A 27,365-nucleotide genomic window follows, 5' to 3' on the forward strand; every position below is an offset into this window, starting at 1 on the left:
ATAACTATGCCTTAATTGTAACATAATTGTTCACATAATCGCACACCACGCATTTCAACTTCTATTGTTGGGGAATGAATACCTGGGCAGATGGTTTGAGAGACTCACCAAATCACCAACATTTTCAACCTTACAACTGGTGAACAGGGCTAAAAATCTATAGATGGAAGGAAGTGAGTAAGTGACCTTTTCAAATACAACATTTTGTGCATTTGATTTGTGGCTGTGAGTGCCTGCTATTTGTAAATGGCCTGTGGTGGGACTTGTCAGTATATGCCATCATTGTCAAGAAGTTAAAAGGAAATGGCAGCGGGACTGCAAGGGTTGACTTTGTCCAATCAGTCACAAGGCGACATTTTCCAACATGCATCTGGCCTTATCGTCTGAAAGTGAAGAGATGAAGCCTATTGCAAGCTTGACTCAGCAGGGAAGATATCTGAGCTTTCTATGTGGCACTGAATAAAGCCACTGAATCACTGTGTGTAGATGAATAAATATGAGACATTCTCTTGGTGAATGATATGCTTTTTGTTACTGTGAAGCCTCATTATGAGATCAATTTGGTCAGTCACCCACTCAGAAAGTCTGAGATAGAGACATGTATTGTAGTCATAGCATAGAGCTGCCTGATTGTCAAATTAGATGCAAAATTGAAAGCTTCACTGCTCTATGAAGGAAGCAGTGGGTGGAAAAGGACCCTTATTATAAAGGCCATACCAAATTTCAACAGTCTCACTTGTAAACAGTTTTATTATTATTTTTTTTTTAAATGATTTGTACTTTATTTTTCTTTTGTATATTAATGTATTATTCATTTTAATGTTATTATTCATCTTAAGTTACATTTATGTGTAACAGAACATGACCTACATTATTTGAAAGAGCATAGGGCGGCGGTGGCTCAGGGGTAGAGTGGCTTGATGGTAACAGCAAGGTTGCCTGTTCGAACCCGGGCTCCCCCAGAGTTAGTATCCTTGAGCAAGACACTGAACCCCAAATTGCTTGTGATGTGCTGGTTGGTGCCTTGCATGGTTTCCGCCACCATCGGTATATGAATGGGTGAAGTGATCTATGTAAAGCGCCTTGGATAAAGGTGCTATATAAATGCACCATTTAGCATATATACTCAACATTAGAACAGTTTCATTTCATTGACAATGAAAGGAGAAATTAGGTCAAATATGACGTAAATTTAACCAACCAATCGCATAAATTCAGTTGGTCATGAGATGATGTATAATGATAAGAGCGCCCCTCACTTCACACGGGTGTGATTCTATTTATACACTAAGGTGCTGTCAGAGAGGGAGTAGATACACAGTAGCGTCTTTCCAGTGCTATCAGATGGAGAAAATGGTGTTGATTTTACACCAATAGGGCTGTGTCCAGGAAAATCTCTCATGCCATCCATGTTGGACCTAGTTGGATGAAAAAAACTCATGGCTCTCTGGGCATTATCTCTACTTGGCCGATGCCCGTTGTGAAACATGCACAATGAGAATGATGCCTGGTTATGCAATAACTGTTGTACCTATTGTCCGAGTACCCATTGTCATTACTTTGAGGCCAGTCTGTGATGTCAGAACTATGATGCCATATTATATTAACTAGTCCTTACCCGTTCTGAATATATGAACAGAAAATCATGTTCAGTGTGCGATGTAATAGATCACTGATTACTGATAGGGGGGGGAATTGTTTACAGATGGTCTTGGGAAGTTGGGTTGGGCACAAAAGTATAGGCTAATTAAATGCTGTAGTACAATCATAAGTACACCATTGATGTGTGATGTAAATATGGTGGTCATATTCTGCCTATAAATGGAAGTTATTGAATATTTTCAAGTTCGGTGTTGCACTTTGTAGACGGTCCCTAACCGCTCACCGTCTGCTGCCCATGGAGATAATAAGCTATTAAACGGTGAACGCAGAGGTTGGCTTTTTGGGCTTCAAAGCAAGTTGTAGTTTGTTCTTTATATAATCAGGATAAGAATTTGATGTTTTGTGTTATTTAGGAACGTGTCGTTGTCATTGCATCTGTCTGTATGTATTTTGTCATTGTGTTGTTCCGACGGCACGGGATCTGTCTTCCCCAAACGTCTCCATTTGGCCACCCCGAGACCCCGACAGATAAGCATTCCGTTGTGATCGTGCTGTTCAGTGTGTCATGCAGCCACGCTGGGTGCGCGCAGGGCTGTAACCTGTCGTTGTCAGTGACCAGGCTTTCAGCGTGCATGTAGCCCATGTGTATGGCACGGCGAAGGAGGTGGTTGAGGAGGGGGCGGACAGTGTGGTCTCGAAACAGTGTGTGTGTGTGTGTGTGTGTTCACGTTAACATGCCTCCGTCCAACTGTCGGAGCTTTCAGGTGCCTGTGCCACGCAACCCGGCCGCGATGCTTCCCCAAAGAAGAAGTTATGTCGACTGACGCAAGAGTAGCTGTACTATGGGTCCGAGTTGTTTTCCTCGTGTGGGTCTGATGCATAGGTCTGATGCCTGCCTGGGGGCGGTGTGAAAAAGGGGAAGTGCGTTGGAGAATGCAAGGGGAATGTTGCGCCGGAAACTGTGTCCCAGTATTAATCTGTGTCCGTCCCAACATGCATTTCACTGGTGACACGTGATTTGCGGGGAGATTAGTTGTTCAGTACCCCCCTTGTGGCTGCGGGTTCATATAAATGGGTATAGTACTGTAAATATGACATGAATATGAATGCAAAGTAGTGGTTGAGGTGTGGACAGGCTAGCTGTTGGTGTTGTGCATGGTGAGATGTGTGCAAACGGTGTGGTTTAGTAGGAGAAGACGGCCAAAGGATGCAACACACACACACGCGGCGCCAAATTGTATAGGGCACTCTTTGTTGTGTTGCGGTGGTAGCTAGAGGAAGCATGCCAGTGGGGTAACGGTGAGAACGGTGGTCTGTGATGCAGGTGTCGCTAAGGGGCGGAGGTGTGTGAGGGTGTGAGGTTAATTCACTAATAAATTCATTATTAATCATTAATGTGTCAAATCGAAAAAAGGGCTTCATTAAGACCTCCATATTCATATGGTCAATGCCTGTGTGAAAAGTGGGAGTGATTGGTGCAGGCAATGAGGAGATACGGCGGTGTTTCAAACAGACACTCAGACATTGTTAGAATTAAAGTATGATGACATGAGGGATCTTCATCATAGTTATAAAGGATAGAGTGTGGACCGGGAGTGACAGCCCAGACCTCTGCTATTCCTGTTGCTCACTCAGTGGTGTTTTGAAGCACCCGGAAGACTGCCGGAAGTACCATTATAACTCAATGGAATTTGAGTTGTGGTCTCAAATTTGAGACCACAGTTACACAGTACATGACGTCAAACAACGTCCATCCACCTCCATGAACACGCAGTTCCACTTTTGACCGTTAGGTAGTGGCAGGTGCTGGGTGGCTTGATCTTCATCATACATAAAGGTATTAACGACAGACAGAGAGCTCAGTACATGGGCATGGGCCAACCTCCTCCCCCTTGTCCTCAAATAAATAACACCCATGTGATTGTGAAGTGAGCAGTGCCTTTCATCATGATGATGATGTCCCACGTGACGTCACTGACACACTAACCACAGTAACCGTGCAGACTAATAGATCCCTCCCCACCCGTTCTTCCTGTTCTGACATTCCATATGTTGATCTGACCTCATAAAACCCTGTACACTCAAGACACGCTCCATATTTGGCCAGTATAGATTATAATTACTTGCGCAAGCAGAGCGCGCAAGTAATGTGATCGGCCTGGTCCATTTGTCGTGACAGCCGTTCCGCCATTTCAGGACCCCCCCAGAAAAACATCAAATCTGTGCCCGTATTGCTGGACCAATGATGACGAAATGACCATATTTCTTACGTCATCATTTAGAGCTAGTCATACACGTATTTCTTACGTCATCATTTAGAGCTAGTCATACACGTATGTGTATGACTAGCTCTAAATGATGACGTAAGAAATATGGTCATTTCGTCATCATTGGTCCAGCAATACGGGCACAGATTTGATGTTTTTCTGGGGGGGTCCTGAAATGGCGGAACGGCTGTCACGGTTTTTGGACCAAAGTGACCACAGAATACCGCTAATCAACTTACAACTACACACTTTATACAGTATAGAGTATAGAGTATATATGTATACATATATAGTATATGCCTATATACTATATATATACTATATATATTTCTTACGTCATCATTTAGAGCTAGTCATACGTATACTATATACACAAGTAAGACGCGCAAACGCGTGAAGCGAACGCAGCTCGTGTGTGTGTGGTTGTGTGTGTGTGTGCTACAGCTGCGCCCTGTGTGTGTGTGTGTGTGTGTGTGTGCGTGCGTGCGTGCGTGCCACAGCTGCGCCCTCTGGTGGCGGGCCGGTGGTGTAACAGCGTGACACCACACAGCGTGACACACACACACACAGACACTCAGCCCCTGCTGTCATAGTAAGTGGCTCACTGCGTTCGCAATAATCAATAAAAAATAATTTACCAAATTGTGCCTGATCTGCTGGGACCAGAGTACGTGGTGTGTATGTAAGAAATATGGTCATTTCGTCATCATTGGTCCAGCAATACGGGCACAGATTTGATGTATGACTAGCTCTAAATGATGACGTAAGAAATACGTGTATGACTAGCTCTAAATGATGACGTAAGAAATATGGTCATTTCGTCATCATTGATCCAGCAATACGGACACAGATTTGATGTTTTTCTGCGTAAGCCTCAAATGTGTGTGTATGTGTATGACTAGCTCTAAATGATGACGTAAGAAATACGTGTATGACTAGCTCTAAATGATGACGTAAGAAATATGGTCATTTCGTCATCATTGGTCCAGCAATACGGGCACAGATTTGATGTTTTTCTGGGGGGGTCCTGAAATGGCGGAACGGCTGTCACGGTTTTTGGACCAAAGTGACCACAGAATACCGCTAATCAACTTACAACTACACACTTTATACAGTATACTATATATATATACTATATATATTTCTTACGTCATCATTTAGAGCTAGTCATACGTATACTATATACATAATCAATAAAAATATAATTTACCAAATTGTGCCTGATCTGCTGGGACTAGAGTACGTGGTGTGTATGTAAGAAATATGGTCATTTCGTCATCATTGGTCCAGCAATATGGGTACAGATTTGATGTATGTATGTATTTGATATTTAGTATTAATATCACTATAGTCTAACATGAAATAGATTTAAAATTAAAATTACATTTTTAATTCAGTTTATATACTTTTTTTTATAGGCGTTTACATACATAAATTAGATAGGTGGTAAATAGTTACACCTAATAATTACACATTTCAAATGTTCCTTCACAGAGATATTGAGATTCCACCGTTTACAGAAAAAGTATACTGTATAACATATTTTAATTCAGTTTATATACCTTTTTTTTCAACACATATAAATGATTTATTTGTCTCTGAAAAACAAAAAAGGGATCCAGAATATATCTACAACAATAAAACAGTATTTCTTATATAGATAGAAACTAGAATCATACTTAATACTAAATGTTTACATGTATAGTAGGTAGCAAATAATTACATCTAAACATTAATCATTTCAAACGTTCGTTCACAGAGATACTGAGATTTGACAGTTTACAGCGGGCGAAAACATTACATGCGCGCTCTGCTTGCGCACTAGTTGGCCATTTATGGCCTACTAGTGTGCAACAAGCAAGTATGCACTCGACAGAGTGCAGTTCTAGTTCATTCCATATGTTGATCTGACCCCCCATGCCAAAGTGCCAGCACTGTCCCAGCAGTCTTCCGTCGGGCGTCTTACTGGTACCTACTACCAGGATAGTAGGTGATCCCACCCTAAGGCAGTTGTTGTTCTCAGGTGTAGAGGGGAGGAAGCCTCCACAGAGTGTTTGACTGACTGAACAATTTCTTGTTTACCCTTTTGGACTTAATATTGACTCGATGCACTACGTTTACAGTTAGGCTAACCAGTGTTGACTGTTGAGATAATTGGAGGTGTGTGTGCGCAGTTGGATCAGAGTGGAACTGTACTCCACAAAAAGTAGTACATATGTTGTGTTGAGACCCATACTTCAAAGTCTACTGTTCACAGCAGCACCATTAAACATCGTGATGTTTGTTATAGCCTGAAGTCCAACAGCCAGCTAAAAAGTTTTCAAACTGCTTTCCTTTTTGTGTAACTACTATTTGGCTAATGATGATACTGTTTGCTTTCAACATGGATGAGTCTGCTGGCCATAATGTTATTGTATACAGTAGGTCTGTAGTAGTAGTAATTATAATACATGCGTCATGAGGCTAGGCATGTTTAAGTAACTGATCACATACCACAGTAATTTGAATATGCTGGCACATAAGCCAAGGCTCCAGACTTAAATGCGAACTTGACAAACATGCAACGTAGTTAATATTGCGAGAAGCCCAGACAGTCTGGGATTTCAACTTATATTGGTCTTCTTAAAACTTTAAAAGGTCAGGGGCATAATGGTATGGCCTAGATACAATCCTGGTTATGAAAGCCTTATTTGAAAGTTCTAACTAGCCACAACCCTGAATGTAAGGGGACTGATCCACAGACCAGTCAATCTAAGTCTAAGATTTGACCCAAAATATTTTGCAAAAGTAATCGTTCAAGGATTTTTAATGATCCTTCGGTTTATCCAAATTACATATTAAGAGTATTATATGAATTGTGTATTATGGTAAATTCAGGGGTTGAAAGTTGAGTACCATTAAAAACCTATAAGGCAAAACAAATCTAATTTTAATTATGCTTTAAGAAGTGCCAAATGTGCTGACCTCATCACAGTGTGGCTATGGCCTAATTTAGCCCAAGGAGTGTTATTAGTGCAAAACTACTGCTTAGAATGGATTCAGAATCATAAAAGAAAACCTAGTTTGACACATTACATGCTTAATTAAAGCAACATTTATTTGCCTGTTTTTAATGGTACTCCAACTTTCAACCCCTGAATTTACCATGATCCACAATTTATATAATACTCTATTTTTGAGGGGTGCTAGCTGCTCCTATATACAGGTTTAATGTTAGTTTAGTTCAATGTTTGTTTTAAAAACACCATTGACAATGAAAGGAAAATGTACGTCATCTTGTCCCTAACACAAACATTAAATGCCATTAACAATAAAGAGAATTTAATGTTGGTTTTGAGTTGACACCGTTTGTTTTACATCACCATTACATCACCTAATCAACATGAGTTAGACTTTAATTCATTTTGTTATTTGGATGAACCTAAGAATCATAAAAAACCTTGAACGATTACTTTTGCAATTTCTTTTGGGTCACGCCCTTTTTTTATAGCTTAGATTGACTGGCCTATGACTCATTTGTTGTGGTGCTCAGCAGCAGTCAGCAATTATGTTGTTTTGGTGTAATGGTGTAAAATGGTATTAAGGAAAGCGGTCAGTTGATACAGTGTATCTGTATCAACTGACTGTTTTCCTTTACAACATTTTTTTTAACCCCCCCCCCCCCCCCCCCCCCCCCAGTTTCTGGTCGTCACTTGCTACTGTCCAATTCCAAGAAATGTAATCTGACAGGAGTGTTCATCTGTCCTGGCCAACCAATCTGTTTGTGGGTATGGAGTTCTGGTTTTAGAGGATTTGTGTGGAAGCATTTGGAAGCAATTTGGCTGAAATGGGAGATTATGCCTGTCAAGGATAGTTGGAGTAGTCTAGCTATTGCTTTACTTCTTGCAAGTCAAACATTATGGTTGGAAACCTATCCCATGATTTTGAGATTTGAGGGTCAAAAACACAGAAGTTGTAATCTACCGGTAATGTTTATTATGATCTTTAAAAGGCTACTTTACTTGCCAAAGTTGCCATCCTGATTCCTATCGTTCTGTTGCAAGGAATATGTGAAAATCTGACAACTTCACCATGCTTTATCGTGTGAGCTTGCAGATTTTCACGTTGGAATAGAATGCTCAGATTGAGGTTGACAGATTGAGGTTGACAATCGGTGAAGTTGGCCTTTAAGCTTGATTTATTTTTCTCCATTTGATGGAAGGCTATTGAAAGCTCCCCAATTCATTGTTTCATAACATCTATATTTCCAGCATACTTGATATAGTCATAGAGATCACAGACAGGTCTAAGTTGACAATGATGTTTTATTTAAAGTTATGTTGAACAAACCTTGTTTGGTTAGATCCTTAGGCTATATAGGAGTCACAATAGGTTAATGCATTGAATTGACAAAAAATAAACGGAACAATTGTTATTTGCCATTTGAGTAGGGCTGGGGTGGTATGGATTTTTTGTTATCATGGTAATAAATCACTTTGCCGATGGTAACGCGTTATTGAGCGATACTTAAAAAAAGTCCTGCCCAGGATTACAGTTTGGGCAATTGGCACTGGGTGAAAAATGAGTTACAAAATCGTGGGATAGCCTGGCCGGTTTAGCGGTCCAGGCACCTTGGCTGGTAATCCAGCATGACGGTGTTCGAAGTGTCTGAGATCGAATCCCGACAAACTGTGGTGTCTCCCCCAACCCCCCCCCCCCCCATCTCTCACAGTTTCCTGTCTACCTACTGTAAATCTGTCAAATGCAAAAAGCCACAAAAATATATAAAAAATATGGTGGGATAAAAATGTTTAAAAAAAAAATGCGGTTATTAACACCTAGAACACCCAGGGATATTTAGGACCATTAAATCAAAGCACCCAGCGATTTACAGCAACGGAGCACATTTAGCCATTCACCAGGCGCTATCCTGGATGTATGATGTATCTGAAGTAGCTTGATGTAGCCAAAACACTCGAGGCGATCGACAACAACGGGAGGTTTGATTAATTCTAACGCGACTAGCGACAGAACTGCGTCCCCACCGGAAATAACATCTAATGTTGCTCCCAGCCTGTGGAGCGATGCGATCGGTTTTGATATAAATAAATCGCCGTCCTTTTATTAATCTCCGTCCTGAGCGCTGGGCGTTACTTTTAGGACTGATAGGACGGAGAACTCTGTTTATGCTGCTCGTGGTGTTAACTCGATACCAGGTTGGGTGCAATTCCTTAGGTTATTGCACCCAGCCCTAGCTGAGCCTATGACGCAATTATTTTTTGAGACTTCAAAATCACAAAACCAGCGTTACAGATGCTACCTGACAAGGCAGGTTTTGTGACTTGGGTTATATGATTTTTATGTCTCATTGCAGTGGAGTGATGAGTGTACGCAAATATTTCTCTATAGATAGCTTGCCAAATATGATTGTGTGTTGTTCCTTTGCTCTGTGAGTGAGGAACGGAATTAGTTTTTTCCTCTCTCACCTTTTCATGATCACATGTAACCGCAACCCTCTCCCGACCCGCAGCGCACCTCGGGGCTGAGGGAACATAGGGCTGAGGGAACATAGGTATGACCCCCAAAAGGGACACTTTCAGCACATACATGAATAAATGAATGTACACAAACCAGAATCTGTCCCCCAAAATGTCCAGTTACTGTCTATTTTGACCACTGTGGCGGCTGTAGTTGAGTGGGTAGAGAGACTGTCTGGTAATCAGAAGTTCGCAGTGACTCGCCGATTCACCTCCCAGCCTGTCCCTGACACTTTACCATAACAGTTTCCCCCAAGCGGGGACAGTGTGGTATTCTGACACACGCCATTCCGACTACATGGCTTCCGCGTGAGGTTAGGGACAGGGTTAGGGTCAGTACAGGGTTAATAATGCGGCGAGTCAGAATGGTGACGCGTTGGAATAGCAGTGTGTAACCCCCCCCAAGCACTCATTATGATCATCTGACCAGTCATCAACTGGGTAAAGCTGAAACGGAATATCTGCAGCTGTTACGATCATGAAATGTTAGTTGACTCATACAAATTATACAAATAATTTTGATTATATTTTTTTAAGATAACTTTCGCCTTTTATTGATGCAGTAGTCTGACTGACAGCTTACTGAAACGTACAAGCACATGATGCTTGTATTTTTAATCTATGTAATAGTGTGACTTTGAGACCTGTGTCATCATGCAATGACAGTGAATGCAGAGAGACTACGACTACTGTTCCCCACTCAGACTGTGCAGAAGTAAATATTTGGACTCATCATGGTCATATCAGGCCCAGGTAGTTATACAACCCAACGCTCCTGCCAAAGTTTAATATAACACTACTACTTGGGCAGTTAAATTCTCGGAAATTATGGTGCAATATAAATGTCTGTTGGCTGCACCTAATTTATCTGTATCTACTAAGATGATGACCTAAGTTCTTATGTTTTAAAAATGTCAGTGTCTGATGAAGGCCCTGTGTTTTTGTATGTTTGGTTAATGTGGACGAGTATGCGTGCGTGAGCGAGCATGTTGGCGTGTGTGCTTGTGCATGTGTCTGTTTTATGTGACCGTCTGTCTGTGTGTGTGTGTGTGTGTGTGTGCACGTGCGTGCGTATTTATGCATTCCTGTCTGCTCACGTGCAATGGCCTGGCTTGCACTTCCTGGGCTTGCTGCTGTTGTCGTTGTCACGTTGCTGAGGGTGGGAATTCAGGTGGAGCCACACAGACACAGAGGCAGACTGGCAGATTCAGGGTTAAATGCTTCCATTTTGTTAGGTAACACCCTAATGGTCTGATCTGTCAGTGGCGTTAAAATGGCAGGGGCTTAACCCTTGGCGTTCAGGACACAACCAGTAGGGGCACACTCTCAACTAGGGCTGGCCTGGACAGCAGAAGAAGAACTGAGGGTGGGTGGGGGGGGGGGGCGGGGGGTGAGTGAGTGAGAGTAGAAGGAGGAGAGTTGAGTGAGTGAGTAAGGGGAGAAGGATCAGGAGAGAACCAAGAGACAGAGTTAATGAGTGAGCAAGGGAAGGAGGGGGTGGGTGAGCGAGTGAGAGAGAAGAGGAGGAAGAATATTTTACAGTTGGGCACAGTGAGATATGGCTCGCCAATCCACGGTTCTGCTCTTTCCGCCCCTGTTCCCTCCCCCAGCCATGGCACCTCGTCAGCTGGTTCCCCACCCCCACTCCCAGCATGGTGAACACTGAAGACAGATTAGGAATAGGTAGTATGTTCTCCCAAAGGAAAATAATTACACCAGTGTCTTCGTCACTTGATGTCTTGCATATTTTGTTTAGATTACACTGTGCCAACTATGAATAATGCAGGAGGAGTCGTCCTTTCTTAAAATTGTATAGTAAATATTAGCATTAGCTAACATAAGGAAAGGGGTCATCTCCTCCTTGTTTCTTTTTTGTATTGGGCAGCAATAAGCAACATAAGGAAAGGGGTCATCGCCTCCTTGTTTCTTTTATGTATTAGGCAGCAATAATCCATAGCTCTATTGCTTTTATTGGACAGCATGTTATTTCTTCTCTCAGTTGAACCCCGGGCCCATGGATGTTGTTGAAAAGCCTCCGTGTGATATAATTGCTGTTAATGTGTTGGCAGCCTGGGTCCAGTCCCAGTAGAGAGATCATTACAGTGCAGCAGATGAGAGCTGAGGCTAGTATGCTACCTGAAATGGATAAAATCTGGCCATTGATCTGCTTTTCTGTTTTCTCTATGAACAACTATGGCCATGATGAGACTACTGGACTGACTGGTCAGGAATACAGCTTGGGTGTTGAATTGTACTTGTGGTTGTAATTACTTAGCCTGACACTCAGACTGAAAGTCAGCAGTTTCTGGAATGGGAGTTATCAAAGTGGCAGTCTTCGGCGATAGGTTCATACCAACCCATCAGAATAGTAGAAAAGCAGATGATGTTGTTGTCAATCATGTGGCCATGGCTAACCCGGTTGCTATTGCTAACCAAACAAACACAGTCAACGGTTGCTACTAGCATGTAAACAAAAGCGGTAAAATATGTCTGATGATGATGTTTATAAAACCTGTCGTTTCTGTGCGTGTGTACTGTGTGTGTGTGTGTGTGCGTGTGCGGTTGTAATGCACGTAACTCGAGCACCGTTTGACTCACCGACTTCAAATTTGACACACGTGTTCCACATCCCCACAGGGAGTGCAGTGCCCGGTATCGAGTCGGTCGGACCCACGGTTCTCCAGAACCACCACAAAAGGCTCTGCTCAGGCTCTGCCAGTGGGCCTAATGAGGCCAACTCGTTTCACCTGGGCCAGTCTCTGCCTCAGCTAATTGAGGCTCAACCAATCAGGCTCTGCCAGTGGGCTGAATTGATTGCCAAATACACTTTTCAGTTTGCGGTCTTCACACACACAGGCACATACACAGTTCTCCATGTGGGACACCGGCTGAGGGAGCTATGACAACGTATATCATTAGGTTCCCAAGTTGTTCCCAAGTTGTTCCCAAGTCGTTCCCAAGTAGGCCGGTGGCCGACTGCAACGGGCACATACAGGTCTAGTCCTACTATAAATGCGCCACGTCTCTGTGGTGTGTGTACGGTTGTAATGCACGTAACTTGAGAACCGTTTGCCCCACAGACTTCACATTCGACACACACGTTCCACACCCCCGCAGGGAGTGCAGTGCCCAATATCGAGTCACGGTTCTCCAGAACCACCACAAAAGGCTCTGGTCAGGCTCTGCCAGGGCCTATACATAGTCTGTTTTGTTCCTTGCGTGGGGCTAGAATGAATAAAGAGGATGGTGCACGGAGGCGCGGCCTAGGCTCCTTGGGAGGTTTGCACATGTGCAGTTTAAACAGGAACTGCGATGATGGAGTGTTCCAGCAGAGGTGCTAGAGTATTAAGGTGCATGAGAGTTGCTGACCCGGAACTGAAATAATAAAAATGATATCACAAAAAGAGAATAGTACAAAGTAGATTTTGTTTTTATTTTAAAAAGTATATCAATTTCATAACTGTGGAAAAAAAATGTGTATAACAGACTGAAAGATAAATGACAAGTACATTCACTAAATGTTAATGTTTTTGTATATTTTCTTTTGTGGATTTTCCAAGTTCTTTAGTATGTGTCAAACTTATTTTTGTGAAATGACAAGGAACATGGATACTGTTCATTCAAGTGCTGTGGATGATACAAAACATTTGAAAAGGGAAGGGTGGCTGCTGTTTAATTCTCAACTGTTCTGGATCTCAGTATTTACATCACAAGTTATGAGCTTTAATCTAGCACCTCTGCTGGAACATTTCATCATCGCAGTTCCTGTTTACACTGCACATGTGCAAACCTCCCAAGGAGCCTAGGCCGCGCCTCCGTGCACCATCCTCTTAATTCATTCTAGGCGTGGGGGAGTCACACACACTGACACAAAAACGCAAGCTTATTTTATACATGTATAGTCGCTCCTTCGCTTGCGTCGTTTACGTCGGTCTATTATAATATTTAATGTGCAAGCATCTACTCGCCCACTAGATGGCAGCTGTGACACCCCCTGGCACCTGCAGTTGGTCTATTTTATGCGGATGCGATGCGTCAAATATGTTTAGATTGTATAAACTGTACTGACGTGCCACTTTCTTTTTTGTATGAGTTGAGATGTAGTTATAACTGTATATAATGAGTTTTACACTATCATCAATCGAAGTAGGCTATATACCACTGCTGATCCACAAGCTCACACCACGACGAAGCTTTGCGTCTTTTGCTAGTGCTGTAATCAATTAATCATTGCGTTCACACGGGCAGATTGCAGTCTACCATTCATTGTCAAAGGATGCCGCTAGTGGATGATCATCAGCAATGGAAAACACTTTTTGTTGGTCACGTCTGTAAACAGTCAAATTGTCACCAAATGGAAGCATAGGATTAGGAGACGCACACAGTGTCTCCGCTCTAATTCCGCTGAGTTCTCGTCTGAAAAGTTGACAACGGGTATTATTAGGTTCCCAAGTTGCATCGTTCTCAAGTAGGCCGGTGGCCGACGGGCACGTACAGGTCTAGTTGCATCAATGTGAAGGTGTGCAATGGATATTAGACCTTTGTTTCTCTTACATGTAAACCTCTCTCTCGTTTCCTATGCCCCCCACCTACTCTTTCAAGCTCTAGAACTGTTCTGTCCCCAGATGTGCAGTATCTAGTCCTATGTAGTCTCTGGAACATGCAAAGACCAGTAACCAAGATTGTGTGCTGTTTTCTCAGCATTTCTCTATGTAAAGCAGTGAAGTATCTTTGAGACTTCTATCGTAACTCCAGCATTACGCAAATGAATGTAAATTTCTGATAATGGCTGTTGCGTAGACGAGCTAATGCTATCTAGTAAGAGGAGTAGTGTGTAGGCTATTGTGTTACACATTCAGTGCCACGGTTAGTTGAAGAGTATATATATTAGTTGTACACTGTCAAATTATCAGTGTTTATTTATCCATTTATAACTCCCTACTGGTCCATTCAGATTAAATTATTTGCAAAGTTAAATTAAAACATGATTTTATAGTGCAATGCAACTCTCCTAATGCAGTTTGCCACTTGCTGTGTGCTACTTCTTCACTAAGCTGACAAGTGGCACACCTCCCTTCATGTGAAATGGAGATAATTGTCGCCTTGCTCTCACATGAGAAGATGTGTAGCATGAATCAGAGAGCTGTAATGTGACATGACTGGCAGGCTTGTTGATCTGAAATGGATAGAGTGGGGTCAGAGCACAGCTTGCTGATCCATGATCACGTGTCCTCTCATGCATCTTTTTCCCTATAATCTCAAATGCAGAACTGATTGTAGAAACACTGGAGAAACCCCAACCTTCCTTACGTTCTAGCGGCTAGCCCTTTTTCCATTTCTAGGTGCAGGTGCTGAGCTGATGTGTCAGTCTCACTAGATTTTCACAGGCTGGATGGATGGAGTTGAAGCTACATTGGTGCGGTCAGGAATGCCACTAGCTATGAGTGATTTGGGATCCATCTATCCTAAGTTGACTGCCTTTGCTCACAGAGCACAAATCCTGGTTTGCTTTCAAAGGAGGCTACCTGATCTTTCTGTCTGGACAGGTTTCAGTTGAGTATAACTGAAGGCCGTAAAACAGTGCCAGTGATACAACAATCATAGACTTAGTCCTGAGACACCCCTCAGGACTATTTCTAGGCGAGGAGAAAACAAACAGCCCATTGTTATATCATAACATGTTTTCACTGTGAGCACTCTGGAGACCAGTGTTGTCCATGCGATTTCTCTGGACCTGTGTTTTCCCTGCTTGTCTCTCCTCCGTCTCCTGCCATCACCTATGCACTGAGCTGTCTGTCCTACACTTATCTCAGCCACTGACAGCTTGAAGTATTGATGCCATGTTGGGTTTTTTTCTGCCATCCATCCCTCTCAAGTGTCACTGCGGCCAAGCTTGGATAGGCTCCCATGTAACCATTATATCTTCTCCAGCTTGGTCTCTTGCATGCCTCTCATCTCCACTTGTCATGTAGTGCTCGATGTTAACCTCTCACATGTACAGTAGCCCAGATGTTATGAATGGCCCCATATTGTACAGCAGGTCTTGGTCAGTCATGTTGCACAGACCTTGGCAATGACTAGAACATGGCCATCAATGAGCGCTGGTGCTTTACGGAAGCCCAAGTGAGATGGAGAGTGATGGACCAATTTAGGACGGATGCATGCATCCCTGTCTTTCACTTTGAGTACACACACACACCCAGGGCGCACAGACGCACACTATAGTTGTATTTGATTTCGTCCCTACCGTTGCTTAGCAGCAGGGCATACAGCACTTTGAATGTTGGATCTTCATGACACCAGCCATCTCTCCTGGGACACCAGTAGCCATGTGCCTGGAGACACGCACACATGCACAGATAGCTCCTCTAAACAAGAAAATGTCTTAGAGATGATTACTTGTCTCGAGGTAATCTCAGGAGAGAAACTGGCACCCATTGCAGCAGGAATATTAACCAGGGCAATAATCTGAGGTCAACACCAGTATGCAATCAGATTGGCACTAGATAGGGGTTGGGGAAAAAAATAATCAATACTGCGATATATCGCCGTGTTTTCCCTATGGGAACGTGCAATTACTGATTCCCATGGTGCGCAAAATCACGGCACAAGACCACTGCACAAGATCGATTGATCATCCTATGTCACTGGTATAACTTGTAAACATGCTGCGTTATTTGAAGAGGATAAACTAGTAGCCCTGCAATGACTAATCAATTAAGTGGATTGAAATCAAGCGCTAATCGCTTTACTAATCACATTGAATCTGAAATGAATCACTGTTTTTCTGGCTCTAAATATAGCTATGCTAAGGACAAGTGAAATATCCTTTACAATCTACTGAGTTGCACATACGCAATAGCAACCACGTGATTGATTATTGGGGACCCATAACATTTTTCTGGCACCCATTACATTGAAAACATATTTACATCACTGTATACTGCATGTCTGTGATCTTCTGAGATTGTCAATGTCAGTCTATGCACCACTCTAGTTGTAACTAGCACTAGAGAACCCTACAAGCAGCACATGTCACTGTTAAGGTGCTCATTGTAATCATAGAAATTAAAAGGAATGATTTCAGCTCCTCCTTAAGCTCTGGGGCGTGTGTCTCTGTTGAAGGAAAAACTTGACCAAGATTCCTTGTGAAGCATAGTAGAAGCACGAGCGGAAGCTTGCCAATCTTCTGCGTGCGTCACAGTAGGGGAAGTTTGGTAGGCCAATCAGAGGCTCCCTCTTTCCCATAGTGTATATCTAGTGTGCATCTGAGCATAGACATGTCCTGTCCTCCGAGATGCGAGGTTACTCCGTGGTGGGAAAATAATACAAGAGAATGACAGCTTGGCACACGCAACAGAATGCAGCCGGATAACTAACTTATGTTATTATTTTTGTAGAAGAGACAAACTAATACTGTTTATGCCGTTTGCTTTGATTGAATAATTGATTGAACACATGTGTACGATGTACTATGATTTGATTTGGGTGTGTACTTCTAAATAAAGTGTTAGTGTTGATTATCGTGTATTAATCTAATTATAGTAAACTAATACTATTATACTAAAAAGGATAACGGTGAAGGGAAAAGAGACCTTTTTACAGTACAATAATGTTTCATTTTTACACATAGAAATATATTACACAATCAAGATGTCACAAACACTTTATTTAGAACACACCCAAATCAAATGATATTACGGCGTACATGTTCTATTATTCCATCAAAGCAAACTGCATAAACAATATTAGTTTGCCTCTTCTACAAAAATAAAACAAGTTACAGGCAATTCTCTTGTATCTTACCGATACCGTATACTTATTTTCCACCACCTTGCAGCAGAGAGACTATCCAGCATAGCTATAGCCACCTCAGTGGAACGTCAAGACGGGCAGTGTCTGTAGGCCAATCGGAAGCTGGCAGGGTGTTACCATGTCTATTCTCAGACGCACACTTTCATACGCTTTCCTAGCGGCACCTTGATAAGTCCTGGAAAAGACGCACTGTGATTGCCCATTAGTCACTTACGCCTTCAATGCTTCAAACGTTGTCCCGGCGTTTTTAGTGAAGGTACTTCCAGCTTCCCTCCAGACGCTCTGGATTAAGAGCATCTGCTAAATGCCTAAATTGTAATTGTCTAGGAAGTTCCTATATTCGCTGGACACACATCGCTCTAATGAACTGCAGCGGCCAATTTTTTTTAAACATCTATGACCGTAATGACATAGGAGTGGAAGACTGAGTTCGGAATGCTCTGGTTCCAAGTGTGCAAACTGGTTTCTAACTTAATGAGTAGGAGCTTTACTTTGTGTGCAACTGGGTGATCTACACATATGCATGATCACACACACACACACACACACACACACACACACACACACACACACACACACACACACCACGCTGTCATCCTTCTCAGATAGATGGCCTTTGTGCTCAGGGATGGTACAGCAGGGCACGTCTGTCCTTGTTATGTACCACAGCGAGTGTCTCTGGGGCCCTGCTGCACACTCACTTGGCTTCCTCTGTGTAACACCTGACCCAGCTCGTGGGACACACATACTCCAAGTCTGGGTGTTACAGTACGTCTGTTACATTTAGCATTTGCTGTGGTTTTAGTTGTTGCCACAACGGTACAAATCCTACAAAGACCTCAGAAAAATGATCTTCTATGTTGAGTCAAAAATACATCTTTGCACAAGCTAAATGAATGCGTGGGAAGCTCAATGACTGCGTGGAAAGCTCAATTTTTTTTGTAGCCCTAATAATCCTCTCATGAGGACTGATAATGAGGCATCTTTTTAAAATATTGCTGGAAGGTTAATATTAACGGGACCATACAAACCATAGTTGAAAACATTTGGGGCCCCATGAATGTCAGTATGTGTGAATTGTGAATGACTGGATTTTGATTATCTCCGTCATGAAGACTAATGATGTCAGTCAGGTTTGTGTCAGTGATGCTTAAGGTATGTAAGAATGAGGTATTTTTCTCTCCGTCCCTCGCACCTATGCCCCCCCCCCCCAGTAGCTGTGGCCTTCTCTTTTATTCCGTCCCCTTCTGCCAGTCTGTCTCTCCAGGGGTTAAACCTGCCCCAGCCTTCCTTCACTCAACCGCAGACCGGTTTAAACTGGTTTTCAGGGAAGCGCTTTGTGTCTCCCATGGAATCTTGGGAAGGGTCATGTGGAGCTGTGGTGATGTCACAGTGTGGACTAAAAAGACCTTGAGTCAGCGCTCTGAATCAGAAATACAAGATGGTGCGTGCCGTGCACGACATGTGTGTGTGTGTGCACGCGTGTGTGTAATGTGATGGGATGTGTGAACACACATGGGATGTGTGAGCGCACATGTCATGCGTGTACATGAGGCCATCTCGGTTACACTGTCGTTCAGGCCAAATCCTCTTTGGCCATTCCATAACTGTCTCCATGCATTCGTTTCTTCTAAAAAGGTGCAGCAACTGATAAAAAAAAAAAAAAAAAAAAGTACAACTCTGTCATACATTTTCTAAGAGATTTGTTGGTATTTTTTGCCTTTGATAGATTACAGTAAGGTAGACAGGAAACGGGGAGAGAAATGGGGAAGTAAAGTTCGTCAGGATAGGGATTCAACACACTGTCCTGCTGGATTACCAGCCAAGATGCCTGGACCGCTAAGCTGGCCCAGGCCACAGAGTTGTATTTTTCAAATAAACAAAAGAATATGCAAATAAAAACACTGCAAGTTAAGGTGACGTGTACACCCCCTTCACCAACCAAGGACATTCTGTACAGCTCTAAACTTAGATTTAAACGTATACTCTGTCCCAATACAGAGGTGTTTCTTTACTTTCTCTGTATGAATCCTGCATTGGTGTATTTTGGTCTGCATTTTTGCACTTTGATGGCTCTATCTTTCTGCTGTGTAATGGGTTTCCCAACAAGTTAAGTGGGTCTCTCCATCCTGTGCTATTACTGTAATGAGTGGGATTTAGGTCAGCATCTACTACACCACTGTGTTGTCCCGTACTTTTGGACCTACTCATTTATTGAAACGGTGTGTTATATAGTGTTGCCTGGTGTTTATGCACATTTTTAAATGAATAATGATGCCAATGTTGGAAACTAACAGCCACCAGCCAAAATCTTATAAAGCTTTGGCTAGTGTAGTTTCTCTGCCCTGAAAGCCACCGTCCGTGTAACTGGGCATTATTTAGAGATGCTTTTCGACTTGAAACATAAAGTTGGGTGTTGAATAGTGATTGTGGCCGTGAACAAAAGAATATCTTTGCATCTTGTGAGTTTTCCGCAGTAGTGACCTTATACTTGGATCTAGTGTGTGGTGTGACACAGATCCTGTACCTTGCTATGTGCTTTATGTTGTCATTGTTTATGTATCCTTAACACGCCATTTCCCTCTTGCCTTGCTCCAGGGAGAGCGCAGCCATGTCGGAGGAGGCCGTGCGCCAGACGCGCAGCCAGAAGCGGGCGCTGGAGAGGGACCACACGGACCCTGCCGGCACCCTGGGGGAAATGGACAATAAGAGGGTTAAAGTGGAGAAAGGCGACTCGACGGGAGAAGCCCTGTCCTTGGATGGCTCCGAAACTGGGGGAGTGATGGTGAAGAGTGAGCAGGCTGCTGCTAAGGTAGCAGCCAGTATCCTGAAGACCGGGGAGGTGAAGGCCACTATCAAGGTGGAAGTGCAGACCCGAGAAGAGCCTGTCGACATGAGCACAGCCAAGAGGTGAGATGAGGTTTCCCTTCAGGAGTTCATCATTTTGTCTGTAATGATCATCCTTAGGTCATGGGTGTTCATGCGGAAATCAGTTCTTGCTTAGTTTATATGAAAACGGATAACATGGGGAGGGGAGTTTCTGCTGGGCATTAGATGGGGGTGGGCGATATGGACAAAAGTATTATCACAATATTTTTTAAATTGATTATGCAATGGAATATGCAGCGTTTTATGTTAATTTATGCGTCAAAATTCTGGGAATTTGCTAAAGTTGCGAAAAATGCAAAATATGATATAATATAATCACTTTTAAAAATGTGCTTAACCTACACCCTGACCCTTTGGTATTGGTTCTCAAAGTGGGGTCCCCAGCAAAATGTATGAATATCATAAATATCTATTTAACCACTTTAATCATAGCCTGATTATCAGACTCTGAAGCTTGACAGTCCACTGAGAGTGGGAGGGGTCTATGGGCTGGATCCAGGCTACATTAATCATATTGGCACATTGGCTATTTGAAAATGGCTGATCTACAAGCTCACACACAAAATATTTTTCAGATGGGGGTCAAATATTAATTTAGGGGTCCTTGAGTGAGCACAGTCAAATACATATTAATTTAGGGGTCCTTGAGTGAGCACTGAGCAGAGCCATGCAAAACGTCTGACTTTCATGATTTTCAAGGCAAAAAAAGAAAAGCTTTGTCAACACTCTGCCTTCATTTACTGGACTTCAAGGCAAAACAATACCTCATGTCATTCCTTAGTGAAGTGAAACTCCGGTTTATGTTGTGGTTTCACCCTCTCTAAAGGGATTTCAAATGTTATGCTTGCAAGAGTTTATCCCATCTGCTTCCATGGAATACTATACTATAACTTTTTGCTGAGGAATTGGTTTGCTGGATACGTTTTTGCGACGTTTCAAACTGTTTACAAGGAGTAGGCTACCATCAATAACGTGTACACCACACACACACACACACACACACACACACACACACACACACACACACACACACACACACAGTATGAAGTCGCCGTCGGCGAAACTATAGAGGAGTTTGAAAATAATGTTCGTTTGGTCCTTGTCCCTTATCGAGAAGCCGAAATAGTTCCATACCACTGACATACAGTTCTTTTTGAGAACTAGCCCTTCCTCAACCTCCACTCGCTCGACATCTGAGTATAATTGTCCGTCCATTTCTTTCTTATTTCTTTACATATTATTCTGTGCAGAGCGCAGTGAGTGACTGCGTGTAGACAAACTCCTGTTTCCCTCTCTGCCCAGAAGAAAGAGGGCAGGGACTTGGAGTGCTCAGAATACAACTGATCTATAAGCAAACAATGCCTTGCAGTGCAGTAGCGACGCGTTGTTGGCTTGTAGATTTGATCTGATGCAGCAACTCTAAAAAGCCACATCATGGAGAAATTGTATCGATATTTATCGCCATATCGAACACCCCAGCATTAGATCTGTTGGCCTTCAATAAACCAAATGACCAATTGTTTAAGACTTCAGTGTTTTCTTATTCAGTCACTAATCTCACTATACATTTTGGGTATATTGACACTAATCTTGGATCAGCAACAAAAATAATGTTTGCCTCAATATCCTGCTACCCTAATAGACAGGGGGTACACGAGCACATGGCCGTTTATCCGTGCTCTATCTCCGACCGAACCACACTTTTACCACACATCTCTCTATGCAAAATAATTTCTGCATGCTCCCAGAATTAACATAGGCTACATTGCATTTACTCAAATGTCTTATTTACTTTACAAATATTACTTTTGTGAAACACGCTGTTGTTGCGCAAGCTCAACAGCCTACGTCAAAATCGTCATGTTGGGGCCAGACTGGCCAGTCCTTCACAGTGACACGTGTTACATGAACCACGTGACTGGGATGGTTTCTTACCCCTCAATGTCGTGAACGCGCCCTTCTAAGGCAGCCTGCGGCACGCCTACTCTACACTGCTCCATAGCAGCACGCACAGAGCCCAGCCATCCGAACGAAACCGTCGCGCAAACGAAACCGAAACAGATGCTTCTGACAACATTTGCCTGTGCGTGCTTAATCGTTGTACTTCTGAACACATTTGCCTGTGCGTGCTTAATCGCTTGCACGCCCGACGGCGACGCCCGTGCATTCTGTGCTTGCGTGCGCATTTCCCAACTCTCAGTGATTTATCCACACATCGCCCTGTGTGTGTGTGTGTGTGTGTGTGTGTGTCGCGTCGCGTCGCCCTCCAGTGTGCGCTGAACCCAGACTCACACACTATCCATTCCATGCACATATTAGTCCTATATTTACTACAGTACGCCTGACAGACAGTGTCGTCGTTAAGCAGCTCGACCCTAGCTGCACCTCAACCCTAGCTGACAGGAGTGACGGTGCTGTGCTGTGCTGTGAGTAAACTGACAACGCTTGGCTTTCTGACATCCCTTTCTCACAATCTACAACAATAGATTTGTTACTAACATTAGGTTGTGGCGAAGTAGAAACGTGGAGAGCAGATAGTGTGTTTTGGACAAACAGGCTAGCATTGTTGATTTGGGTCAAATGAAGTCCATATGGCTAAAGATAAATGAACACATGACGTCCGTGGGAGAGGAGTTATTGTGTTTTGGACAAACAGCGTGGTGTTGTTTTGTGTCAGCTGAAGCTTCATGTGTTTGTGTTGGAGCGCCTCAGTGTGGCCGTATAGGTCATGTGCAACCTCTTCCAGAGAGAGATGGAGACACTAAATCTCAGCTGGAGAAACATGTTTGCATGCATGCATCGCTGCCTTGCATGCTGTGTGCTACTGTTGAGTCTGTCACTCACTTTGACTGATTTATGGCATTGTCTTTCTGTTAAAATCCAACTATGTTAATTTAAGAACTCTGGACATATTAGGTCATTGTTTATTAACTGTGCACACGTGTAGCCTATTGTATGTCAGACTGTATGTCTGTCACCCCACAGTCACAATCCTTTAATAATTAGGCTGTGGAAATATTCACACTACTTTTACAATGTGTTGTCAACACGTGCTGAGTTGACAAAGATTGACAGATTTCGGAGAAGACTGATAGTATGATGATTTAGTAATTAGGCTGTGGAAATATTCACACTACTTTTGGATTTGCAGGCCCGGCGCCACGGGGGGGGTAAAGGGGGTATATAGTTACAGACAAAACAATGGTACATTTCCAGCCATTCAATTAAATTCCATTGCTTGAAAGGGAGGAAGTAAGGATGCATCTTAATACAGGATGCAGCAGCATCTTAATGATCTCCCATCTAGAACTGGAAAAACAACATTCCTCACCTATAGGCCATCCTTGGGGTGGGGAGGGGTGCTAATGTCATTGTTGCAGTGGTCAGGGTGCTTAAGTGGGCAGCTACTGTAACTAGCCTATTTATTTGTTTGTAAAAATGTCAATAATAAAATATATATATTTTTATATTTAGCAATTTTGGAATCCATGTAATAATAACAATCACAATAACAATACTACTAATAATAATCATAATAACAATAAGCTTCTTTGTAAACTCACTCATTTTCAAACAAGCTCACATCAGAACAATAATCATGTAATAATAACAATAATAATAACAACAACAACAATACTAATAACACAAATAAAAGTACAGTACAGTACAGTACAGTACAGTACAGTACAGTACAGTACAGTACAGTGCAATACTAAGGAGTGCAGTACTGTACAATACTAAGGAGTACAGTACAAAGGGGTACAGTACAGCACTCGCATCGCCCTCCCGGTATTGCCTTCTTCCCATTTGCCATGCATCGAGGATGCGCTAGGATGAGCGGGCCGCAGGGCCGCGAAATTCTAGTTATACTAATGCGTCTTACTAGATATATGGCAGGGTAGAACAGTGTAAGACAATCCTTTCTTAGATTTTAAACATTTCTCTTAATATTGAGTGAGTCAGTGCGTACAAATCTGAAGAATATTGAGCAACTTTATAGCCTAACACTGGTGTTCCCAGCCCCCCCCCCCCCCCCAGCCCCCACAAACAAAATTATGCATACACACTACACTAACAAGTACTTGAGGGAAGGCAACAGAATGCAACAAGTGCTGTAGCAATGCTATTTGGTTGGGCTCCAATGAAGTTGAATTGTGGGTTTTTGGTAAGATTTATGGATGGCAGGCAGAAGAACTTAAAATGGGCTAAGGTGTGGAGCATTTGTGTATGTTTATGAATAAATTAATAAATTAATACAAAAATAAACAAAACAATTTGATTAAAAAAAAAACAAGCAACCCTATTTTATTTAACCTCTTAGTTATGCCCCCTTCAAATATTTTTTTAAATGGTAGATCTGCATGCTCACAATGCGTCTCGTTATGATGCGTTGAAAGCTTGCATGCTCAAATTAGGGAGGTCAGATTGAAAGCATTGACTGAATAACTGCCAATACAGATGTCGACAATATCTGTCTGGCTCTTGAAGCACCAGTAGCATTAGACTACTGATGTTTCAGTGCTGAGTTTCGCTCTAGCTAGTGGTCTGATGTCAGAGTTGTACAGGAAGTCAGGCTGTGGTGGTGGTAGTTGTCACTGCCCCATTTTGAAAAGTTTGGCTCCAGAGGCAGCACCTGTACTTGGTGTCACGCCTGCCACAAAATGTATGTTTCACAAACCAAACTGGTTCCCTTCCAACTAGTTGTTGCCATGGTTTCCACGTTGGAAAGAGTAGCTGGAGGAGGGAGGGGCATGCAAGATCGGGTGTGTCACATGACCATACAGAAAAATGTGTCATTTGACATGTTTGGGAGAGTGATTCATACACATTACTGTGGTGATGTTAGGAGGGAGATGACTTAAACAAGTGTGGATCAGTTTGATTTCAGTGTTGATATAGCCCAAGTTCGCTCAAGTGTGACCTTTGCTCTTGTGAAACCTGCAGCATGTTTTGCTTACTAACTCTTACCAGGGATTTTGTTGGCGCAAGCCGGTTTCAATGGGTTAACATGGCGGCAAGCTAATCAATGAGTCCACTGTATGCACGCACACGTAGACAGTGTTGTCTACGAAAACGAGCCCCAAAAGAAGCCATTAGGCCAAACAAGGGCTACTTACTGTAATACATCGGCTATTTGAAAATGGCAGATCTACAAGCTTTCGTGCGTTGACGTGTTGTGAGCCTGTGGATCTGCTATTTTTCACAAATCTTGAGGGGTTAAAAGACATTTATGCAATATCTGTTGAAATCTTTAAATATATAAATCTTATATGGCGGTCCCTGGCGGGGGAGGGTTTGTGGACAAATGCATTGTCCTAGACATGAAACTGTTTTGAGAATCACTGTTGATTCTGAAGTGTTTTTACACTTTGAAAACCAGGACCCCCCCCCCAAAAAAAAGAGCAAGAATATGCAAGCCACAACTGCCACAGAAAAACAAGCCCAAAGTCGCTTATAATAAGCAGACATGGCAACACTGGAACTGATCCCTTTTTTCCACCTCTAAGTCTAGGAACTTCACAGTAGAATGATGTACACTAGAAGGTTGTTGTAGCATCGTACAACCTAATCTTCAACTTCTTTATAATAGGCAGTTTTGATTAAGCGTAACCTAGGGCCAGACGGGACAATATTCGTCATCATTAATCATGATAAAAAAAATGCTCACGATAATTATTGTGTAGATTTACATTCATCGTGAAATTATCCGTAGACATACACTGGATCCACACATAGTGTTGCATTGTAATGAATGCCCTGGGTTTTAGTTTACAGAAAATAACATTAAAAGGCTAAATTAAATGATCAAATGAGTGAAGGGAAGGTTTGGAGAAAATGACACATACGATACAGAGAATTTTAATTCCTGGTAAATTGGGAGACCAGGTCGATTGCACTAAATTCTAGCGGGAAATGTATGATTTTTAGGGGGCCTAAATCAAACGCTACATAATGATATTATCAAATATCGGCCAAAGTCTAAGCAGTCCCTCTTCGCCGGTTGCTTTGAAAAGAATGTCTACAGCCACTGTGCATTGAATGGAGTAGCCATTGTACAACTATCTGATGCATCATTACTGTACAGTAGTCAATGTGATGCTTTGAACTTGGAAGTTGAGGCATGCGAAAACACTGGACATTACATAATGTTGTGATGCTTGTATAAGATGCTGTCAGCTGACAGTACGCCACATCTCAATGAAAGGCTAGTGCCTCTCAGTTAAGTCAAGTTTATTAATAAGCAGTAGAACACAGTACACCACATCTCAATGGAGGCCTAGTGCCTCTCAGTTAAGTCAAGTTTATTAATAAGCAGTAGAACACAGTACACCACATCTCAATGGAGGCCTAGTGCAGGGGTCTGCAACAGGCGGCTCTAGAGCCACTTGCGGCTCTAGAGCACACCCCTAGTGGCTCCTGTAGCGTTATAAGAAAATCGATGAAAATGTATAATGTAATTTTTTTTCACATTTGTATTGTTCATTTATGGTTTCTGTAGGAGGCCAAATGTGACAAACCTTAAGTTTTCCAATTTTGTAAAAATGTTTCAATACATGTCAACTAAGATTTGCGTCACACTCGGTGCCGTTCCAGCCAGGTGTCTATTATAAACAAACCGGTGGGTGTGTGAGGCTGCTGCCAGCTACGCTACTACGCTTCTACAGGGAGAAAAAGAAAGATAGCCGAAAACAGAGGATTTAACAGTTCATGGACAGAGGCTTTTGCCTTCACAGCCAATGCAGATTGACTGCCTGTATGTATGTTTAATCTGCAGTGAGAAGTTTGCAGCTGACCACCCAGCTGGGAATGAGAGAGTGCTGTTGCAGAACTACTGAAGTAGAAGAGAGCAAACAATCTTTTAAAAAGTGGATCGCATCTTTAAACTCCACCACTGCTGCTAGTTTCGTTGCAACCCGGGAGATAATAAAGCTTGGCAAGCCGCATTATAATGCGTTAAAAAAGATTGCGGCTCCAGATAGATTTTGAATTTATTTTTGGTCGAAAATGGCTCTTTCAACATCTTGGGTTGCCGACCCCTGGCCTAGTGCCTCTCAGTTAAGTCAAGTTTATTAATTTAAGTGTTGCTATCAGGTCAGCTGTGGTTAGTTTATCCCAGGGGTGCCCGCACTACTTTGACTTGTGAGCTACTTTCAAAGACGGCTCAAGTTGGTCAACAAGGTCTATTCCACCCACAAAATATTTATCCCATTACTGAACATAGTTAAAAATGTATCTGAAGGGGCTTTGGAATAGCTGTGCTGCCGTTTACATATAA

General features: G+C 42.6%; 1 protein-coding gene across 2 annotated transcripts in view; it reads left to right on the forward strand.

Moving 5' to 3' along the window:
- Positions 1-27,365, forward strand: part of gatad2ab (GATA zinc finger domain containing 2Ab) — a 46,671-nt gene that overhangs the window by 5,325 nt on the left and 13,981 nt on the right. For both annotated transcript variants that reach the window (XM_083767671.1, XM_083767670.1), the window contains exon 2: positions 19,799-20,110. In XM_083767671.1, coding sequence (XP_083623797.1) covers positions 19,812-20,110 — 299 coding nt within the window. In that variant the 5' untranslated portion in view covers positions 19,799-19,811. The remainder of the gene's footprint in view (positions 1-19,798; positions 20,111-27,365) is intronic.

The sequence above is a fragment of the Protomyctophum parallelum genome (genome assembly GCF_964188405.1).
Source record: "Protomyctophum parallelum genome assembly, chromosome: 6".
NCBI classification, from domain to species: Eukaryota; Metazoa; Chordata; class Actinopteri; order Myctophiformes; family Myctophidae; genus Protomyctophum; species Protomyctophum parallelum.